The 9,069-nt window shown below is 32.2% G+C and overlaps 1 protein-coding gene across 9 annotated transcripts in view; it reads left to right on the top strand.

Moving 5' to 3' along the window:
- Nucleotides 1–9,069, top strand: part of LOC106867759 (tetratricopeptide repeat protein 31) — a 225,191-nt gene that overhangs the window by 30,659 nt on the left and 185,463 nt on the right. For all 9 annotated transcript variants that reach the window (XR_008266010.1, XR_008266011.1, XR_008266009.1 and 6 more), the window contains exons 2-3: nucleotides 2,274–2,302; nucleotides 5,492–5,575. Coding sequence is in view for 4 of the 9 variants with exons in the window: in XM_052974422.1 (XP_052830382.1) it covers nucleotides 2,274–2,302; nucleotides 5,492–5,575 (113 nt within the window). In the remaining 5 variants the exon portion in view is untranslated. The remainder of the gene's footprint in view (nucleotides 1–2,273; nucleotides 2,303–5,491; nucleotides 5,576–9,069) is intronic.

Raw genomic sequence — 9,069 nt, 5'->3', positions numbered from 1 at the left:
TTCGTGAATGTGGCATAACTATAGAGTTGTACCCACCGACTTTGGAAGGTCATAACTTTCAGAAAAATGAATATTTTTTAATGAAATTTTCTATGCATATATTATTTATTATGTAGATTCCGAATATACAAAAATTTTCCGTGAAAGTGTTTTGGAGGAGGGTGGGGGACAATTTTCGGAAATTCCACTTAAATTCCTCTTAACTTCCTGGAAAATGAATATTTTTTCGTGAAATTTTCTACAAATATACCTTGATGTATGTACATTTCGAGCATGTAGGAATTTTGAAGGAAACAACTGCAGGTTATTTTTGAGAAGTGTTCCCCACTCGGTGGTGTTTCGGAGCAAGTCGTCCATATTTGTTTAATTTTTCTCTATTATGTGCTTATGTGCATCCGTAGATTTCTAATGAAGAATAGGCAGTGAAGAGACACCGTCATGAGAAAACTTTTAACTACCTCTATTCCTTTCTCTCCCTCTCTCTACCTCTTCCTCTCTCGCTCTCTCAAACACATACACGTGCAAGTACACAATCATTCAGTAAAATACAACTCATGTTCATCAATGTAAATATACCACGATTTTCACTAGGGTGTTAGGGTTAGGGTCAAGGTTAGGGTTTAGGGTTATGGTTACGGTTAGTGTTATGGTCACGGTTTTAGGGTCAGGGTTAGGGTTTTAGGGTTAGGGCTAGGGTTTAGGGTTAGGGTTAGTGTTAGGATTAGGTTTAGGATTAGGGTTGGGTAATCTTGCGGGTGTTAATCTGAAAAATTACAGATATGTGAAAAGTACCGACCCTGCCATCTATTATAACTTTTGTTGTTCTGTTTAATATATACATAGATTATGCCTCCAAAGAAGAGAGTTTGCTGGGGAAAGACAGCAACCGGTTTAAAAAGACAGCAACAGACTGCAGCAATTCACCACATTCCAGAAGCTACTTTGAACATAATGCAAAATGGTGCATCTACATCTTCTGCCCAATCTGATAGAATTCTGACAAAACTGTGTAGCAACAGATCGCCAGCAATTGCTTCGTCACAAATTGCTGTCCTAGCTCCTGCGAAAAGGGATTACTCTGCTATGTATAATCAGGGCAGCGCAAAAAGTTGTTTTGCACAAGCATTTCTATAGCCAATTAGATGGATGAAAGTTACGTACGCTTAATAATGTTACGCAAAACAGCCTTCAGACTTTACCTATTAATTTCGTCTTTTGAATTATGAACATATTTACATCATAAGGGTTTTTCGTTGTAAGGCTTTCTTTTTTAGTTGATTTTCACCTAGCAAGACTTATCGTAGATGGCGTAATAAGTCACACCCGGACAACGTCAGGTTATACTGCTAATATTGAATAAATGTGGTAGTGTCATGATTGTGTTTCTTTTACCATTGCATTGCAATGCTCAGACCTGAAATATAACTGGAAAAAGTTGGTTGCCTTAATTTTGGGACATCCTGTATATATATACATAGGTATATATGTAATTGTTGACTCCAGTTTTTTCAATTATCTATTCTCACATGGCAGATGCCTAAATGCAAACCTCAAAGTACATATAATACTATTAGTGGTTAGCACAGGGTAAATCTGAAGGTGGATAGCTTTATACTGTACTCTACTATGTTCTTAACAGAATATACCATAACTAGGTATATATGTATATATGCATGGGTATATATGTATATATACATATGTACATGTACATATGTATATGTATGTACTCCCCTCACACACAATGCACAAACACCCCACATATCTGCATGTAAAGACTTTTACAGATACAGAAGTGTGAAACAAATTTGCCCTCATACTCTCACATCAGACATTTGTTTATGACAAGTAACTTTTCCTTAAAGTTTTATTATCTTTTTGCTAAATAGCTAAATAGGCCAACTATTTGTATAACAGATAAAATGTAATGGAGAATATGATATTTTAGTCTGATTGTGACATTTAATTAGCTGGGGCAGATTAGGATCTATGGAATGAAATCAAATTGTCATAGTGTTTTCTATGTGAAGCTTTTTATTTCAAAACTATTTTTTTCTTTTGCTGTTTACTCCATGTATTATTCCTTGAAACCCCTTAATTATTTGGTCACTATTGATGACTTCATCTCATGTTAATTATTGGAAAACTTGGTGTTATCTATTCCTCTCATGTTGACTATATCATTGATATGTTTTCTCTAATAACTCTCCATGTTTCACTTGATTATAAAAGTATGTTTTATTTTCTTATTCTCTTTTCACTTTTCTTTTTAACAGGTGCTTGTGAAAAACATTTAACAAAGATGGTAATTATTTTTTAATATTTCCTATTTTGTCTTTTTCTGTCAATTCTTTTATTCTTTCTGTGATGTTCAAAACCACAGAAATTATTTTACCTTTGTAATTTCCAATGCATTCTTTTCAAAATTGTACTGGTTTGTTCTTGATATTGTATTAGGTAGGTGCATAATTATTGTGACTTTTTTTCAATAAATTTTATTCAACAAAAACAATAACAACATTTAACAAAAATATCTTTAAATGATTATTGCAACTGGCTGCCAAGCAAATGGGAAGCAATAATTGAAGTAGATGGTGAATATGCTCGAGAATAATCATTTAAATATATTTTTCTGCTTCTTCTACTATCTAATGGATTATTTTCTTCATGAAATCTTGATTCTACCAAATTGCTTTCTCTTCATTTTGTTTTCACTCTGCTAAGCATAAGTTCTTAAACTTCGGTTTCACATTGATACTTAGCTCTCTAAATTATCTGTCTTAGTGTTCCTTTGCAGACGATGACCACAAGTAAAGAAATTGTCTTATCCTGTTAGATAAAGATTTACACAGTTTTGTACTTGCACCACTTTTACCTAACCAAGAAGAAAAGGCAGATATCACTCTCACTTAACAGCTAAGTTGTTTGCTTTGAGAATATATTCAAATATAGACAAAAAAAAACTAACTCCAAGTTTGAAGGTTTGAATTTGAAGAACAACTCAACCCATGAAAACTAAAGAAAAAGAAAATTAAAGCCAGACAAATGTAAAATAGACCATGGAATGCTTGTGCTTTCCTCCAGGGAATTTAGGATTATGAGAAATATATTCAACTAGCAATAAACGTTTTGTCACTTTTGCTGCATCTTGAGAACTTAATTCTACTCCACGTTGCTGTCAGATTTCAACTGTTTGTTATAATTTGAAATAATTATTTAATTCCAGTTGTTTACCTAAATGTGTGTGTGTTTACACATACACACACTCACACACTATCTGCATTTTATATGCATTTTATATGGTTCATACATATTGCATAATCGTTGAAAAATGTGACCTTAGTATCACTTAGCATTCAAAGTCACATCTTTCAGTCCTGTCTCACCCAATGTGATTACTTTATTCATTAAAGTATTCGTTTTAGTATTAACTGTGGTAAGTTCTGAACAATGGTACCAATTGCAATTTTTTTGTATCTTACTGAAATTATCTTACTAACAATTCAGCTACTCACCCCCAACTATTAATACTAATCTATATTTACTGATGCAGTAATTCTATAGAATCCATAACAAATGTTTAGAAATGGATCTTAATATGTTTTGTTGGAGTGAGTAGAGATTGTTTTTCCATTCTGGATTGAAAAAAGAGAGACAGAGACATATTTCAGTCTCAGATTACAAACTGATGTAATCTTAACACATCTTTCCTCTACTGTTATGTTTGGGAGAGAGAGAGAGAGAGAGAGAGAGAGAGAGAGAGAGAGACACGTGCACACACACACACACACACACTTTTGTTTTTGGTTTGCAAGATTCTTGATGTGTATTCATATGTTGAAACAAATCTTGTTGTGTCCTGGAAGGATCATTATACCAATGATAAGAAATACACGCACTGATTCAGTATCACTTCTTTATTGTTAACCAATCAGTTAAATGTGTAACCAACTAACTAATTGATTGTTCATTTAATGTGTTGGCTAAACAATCAATCAGTTGTTTGTTTGTCACAGTTCTTTCATCACTATTTGTGGTCTCATTAGCGATATGCCCTCTCTCTTCAAGGTCTACCTTGATTCTGTCTGAGAATTAGTCTTATGTGTGCTTGTATGTGTGTATGAAGATGTGTGGCTGCTTACAAGAGAAGAGAAGGGAAGGGAGAGATTAAATGATGAGTATGTGTGTGTGTGGTTCTGTGTGTACACTCAGGTGCTTGAGTGTGTGTACATTGGCCAACCATGACCTCTTTAATGGTTTGGCCTTTTTGTTCATGGCCAGTTTGGTCTCATATCTGATTGTCATCTTGTAAAGATTTATGGATGTAGTTCCTTATGAAGGGAGAACAGGGTAGGCATGTGTGTGCAGCTGCACAAAAGTTTTACAGTAGTGGTTCTCAACTAGGGTCCATATAAGATTTTGTTGTTAAAATTTATATGCACTAAATTGGTTACACTTCTATGATACACAAAAATAGTTTAATTTTTTTAATACAATTCCTAATAATATTTAATGATAAAAAAATATGATAGGATTTTTTTTTTATATACAGCAAATGACTATGGAGGTCCAGTAGGGTAAAATAGGAATCAAAGGGGTCCCTAGGTAAAAAATGGTTGAGAACCACTTCTTTACAGCATGATATGTAACCAAAAGTAGTTCATCCCACTGAAATTCAATTTTAAGAAAAGTTTTATTGCTGCTGACAAAGCTGGAGCTGCTAAAATCTATCTGCTATCAGTTTACATCACAAAAGATAAGTTGATACTTCTTCAGGGCTTTGCAATCATAATCAGTGAGACCTCTGGGGTATAATTCCATTCCCCTATGAAAGAGGTTACAAGAGTTTCGATGTCTTTGTCATTTTACTGCATCAGAGATTTTAAAAACAAATCTTTAAATAGCCGAAAAATGGGGCCTGAGTGAGAGGTACAAGAAGAAATGCCCATTGTTGTTTGGGTATTTATATGAAATAGTTAATATTCTGTTAGAAGTAGATTTGGTTGGAAGACACAAATTATTCAGCAATATAGTTGTGAGGGTATCTTTCTTTCATAATTTCTCTCAGTTTCCTATAAATGCTTCACCTGGACCTAGAGATGTGTAAACCATTGTTTTATATGTTCTGTAAAATTTTGTTTGAATTTACTAAAGCTTTTGTTTTCATGGAAGAATGTCACTTGCTTTTAAAACTTTCTGATTTGTTATATTTTTATTACGATCTAATATTTTATTAATAATTTATTTCAACTTTCCACACTCTGTTTACATTATTTTCACTTTACCCTTGTTTAGAAGTCTTGTAAGGTTGTTGTTAGTTTCCATATAATTGTATATTTATTTAAGGCTAGTGATACTCCTGGTAAGTGTTTTGTCATCAACACCCTTTTTTTAACCTTTGAAATTTGATCTAGAAAAGAAAATATTGAAGTTACAAGAGCTTGAACCTTGTCAGACAGATTACATTATTTAAGAGCTATTGTTTTTAATTCAGAAACCAGTTCAAAGTAGAAATGAATTAACAGCAGATGAAGAGAAAGAAAAGCGGCAAGCTGAGAAAAGAAGAGCTAAGAAAAAAGTAAGTACTTTTGAAGACTTCAGCATGAGAATCTTTTCATAGATCACAAGTTCTGACAACACTGATTGATTTATATTTATATATTTATGTTCTTAGATCATAAAGCAAGGGAAGTATTCTTAGATTCCTGAATTCATGTTTAGCTGGGGAGGTTGGCATGATATACAGTTAATGTTTAATTAGAATATGGCTTGAGGGGACAGACAGCTTCATAAAAGATTCAAAAGGAATGCTGCAGTTGAATGAAGAAACATTAGGCTGATGTGAATTGTGATAATTGAAACTTGATTGACTGTTCCAGTAATTCCAGAAGAAATCCTTCATATGCTATGTTGGGCATGCCTTTAATTATGAAACTTCTTTTCAGGAAGTCCAAGGAATCCCAACCTTATTAATGAAATACTTGTCAATTATACAGTTTCCCTTCTGTGTATAACAACAGTAAGGTAAGATTGAAGATATGATAGCGTTCTTTAGAAACGTACAGAAACCTAGCCAGATTGCTTTGTTTAGCTTGTGTTCTGCAGACCAGAACCATATCCATATACACAAGTGTGTCCACCAAATTGTTTCTCATATAGTTCATTCTTCAAGGATAAAAGTAAACAAGGAAGATCAGGTGTAGTTATGCTCTTGAAAGTAGAAATTATTGTCTGAAAGTGTTCATTGTTAGCTCATTGTCATTACCACTGCCACTACCATCATTATTTAACATTCCAGCAGTCTTCTAATTCAAAGTAATGTTTACCAACAGGGGATTTTAAACGTAACTTAGCCATCACTGATCTACAGTGATGGCTTTAAAATTGCAGTCCTTGCTATAAGTTTAGGAAATAGGAAGGGATTCATTGATTGATTTCTATGATGTTTGGCATCTGCCCCAAAAGATGGAGCACATAAATTTCATTAAGCAGCTTGACATGCTGTATTTCAAGTATTGGATTGCAATATCACAGCAGTGGCATCAGTGATGTAGTTATATCCTGCAGAGAGATATATTTGAGTGTCAAGCTTCTCAGGTGAATAAGGTTCAACATGTAGTATCAGTGCTACCAGTCTTTTGCTGATAGCAAAAGAAACTGGATTGGCATTAAATTTTTCAGGGTTGGGAAATTTTCTGATATTTGTTTTCTTTCTGTTACCGAATAAAATTTAAGTGAATAACTAGGAAAAAGCTTTATTCACAATAGAATAGAGAGAAAGATAAAGTACAGATACATGTAACGTAACAAAAATTGTAAACAATCGACAAAGATGTTATATTTGTTTTTGTGTAATTTTATAACTATACATGTAAGTAGTATAGTGGTATAGGGATTACTTAATACTATTATTGTATTCTTACATTCAACTTCACACAATTTATTTTAAATAGTTATGAGTATGTTGTTGTGTAGCTTTATGTCAGACCTATGATCAAAGTTATTCCAGTAATAACCTTCTTATCTTATTTAAGGCATGTTTTATCAAGGATGGCCTTATCCAGTTATTATGATTATTGGTGAGAGTTGTGGTGTAGCAGACAACGGGGCTAAATACACTAATACAGGGTATTTTGTACACTTTTTGTTTAGTTTACTTTTCATCCTTCCAGGGCTAATAAAATAAATAGCCAAGTACAGGAAATAATTGTCTCTATCAGTACCCAAGACTCTGTAGCCTGTTTAAGAGCATGAATGATAGAATCATTTGAGTTGGACAAAATGCAAACTGCAATAATTATGCCTTTTTACACTCTGAATTGAAATGCAACCAAGGCCAACTTTGCTTTTTATCCTTCCAGAATAATTAAAATAAATACCACTTTACTTCTGAGGTTGATTTAATTAACTGAACCTTAACCTCACTGATTGTAACTTTGTGCCTATGTAAGAAGTCATCTTTATTATGGTTATCAATATATATAAAGCTGAGAATGCGTGTCTGTCTATCTGTGTGCATCACTAAAACTCAAGAACTACCCAACAAATTTCATTCAAATTTTACACATGCCCTACTTAGGTTCCATGCAGTGTCATGAGCCAAAACAATTTTCAACTTCTTGCCTAATGTGAGCCCAGAGCAATCTCTTATCTCTTACACTGTTTCTGTATTACATGTCAAAAGTGAAACAATAACATCTCTATTAATACTTACACTATTATATGGTTTCAATTTCAATTACTTTCATCATGTATCTATACATATAACTTTCATTTCTATTTCTTTCAATATGTGTTTATATACATTTGTATATATGTATATATATATATTTATATCTTTGTGTATGTGTGTGTGTATATGTGTGTGTGTGTGTGTGTGTGTATATGTATATATATATATATATGTATATTTATGTGTGTATATATATATGTATATATATGTATGTATATATGCATGTGTATTTTTATGTATATATATATGTAATATATGTGTGTGTGTATATATGCATATGTATTTGTATGTATATATATATGTAATATATATGTATGTATATATATGTGTGTATATATAGATGTATATATATATGTATATATGTGTCTGTGTGTATATATATATATATATATATATATATATAAAAGATAAAACCTATTTGGAAAAGGATGCATGGCATTCGATCATATAGTAATATATATAATATATAAATATATGCATATATCCATACATATATGTACATACTTACATCTATATGTATACATACATGCATATATGGGTACAGGACATCAAAAAAACGTTAAACACAATGAGAAGTGAAAACATAAAAACGAAAACATAGAAAACTAACTTTTTTTGAACAACGAAAAAAACAAATAGAGAAACAAGACATGCAACATAAAGAGTATACCCCTTAGTCAGTTGTCCCTGTTTCATCTACTCCGCATTTCGAAAATAAGCAGCAGGATATCATAGAGCTGATGCAGTTTGACCATACCCAACTATGTGCTATCAACTCACTCCTGCCCTCCATTCTAAACAGAAACAGTTGATAAAAAGACTAGTAAATTAAAAATGAACCACAATCTTTTACAAGATATGACCCAACAAACTTCATACATTTCTTAGAAGTGTACTATATTCTTAGCTACATTTGTAGCAACATGGACTCTTTCCATTTTCTCTCTGTTAGAGCATTTGAGTAAAATTATATTAATGTGTCCAACTGATTAAAAATTCTATTGATTTATTTATGCAGCTGAGGATAGCCCTGCATTTAAATTGAAGTAATGATTGCATTGTTCAATTAAATGGAGCCACTTGAAATGATCATACTGCATCACCTCATGATATCCTGTTGCTTATTTTGATTATATTCACCTTACTTTGAGTTGTACGGATAATACTGCACTGATTTGATGCTCAACTTAAGTACCTAATTCATCTGAGTCTCAATTATATATATGTATATATAATTGTATATATGTATATATATATATATATATATATATATATATATATATGTGTGTGTGTGTGTGTGTGTCTATATATATGCATATATATATATATATATATATATA

The sequence above is a fragment of the Octopus bimaculoides genome, chromosome 18 (assembly GCF_001194135.2).
Source record: "Octopus bimaculoides isolate UCB-OBI-ISO-001 chromosome 18, ASM119413v2, whole genome shotgun sequence".
NCBI classification, from domain to species: Eukaryota; Metazoa; Mollusca; class Cephalopoda; order Octopoda; family Octopodidae; genus Octopus; species Octopus bimaculoides.
The sequence above is the reverse complement of the archived record's forward strand: the minus strand, read 5'-3'. Positions and strand labels throughout refer to the sequence as shown.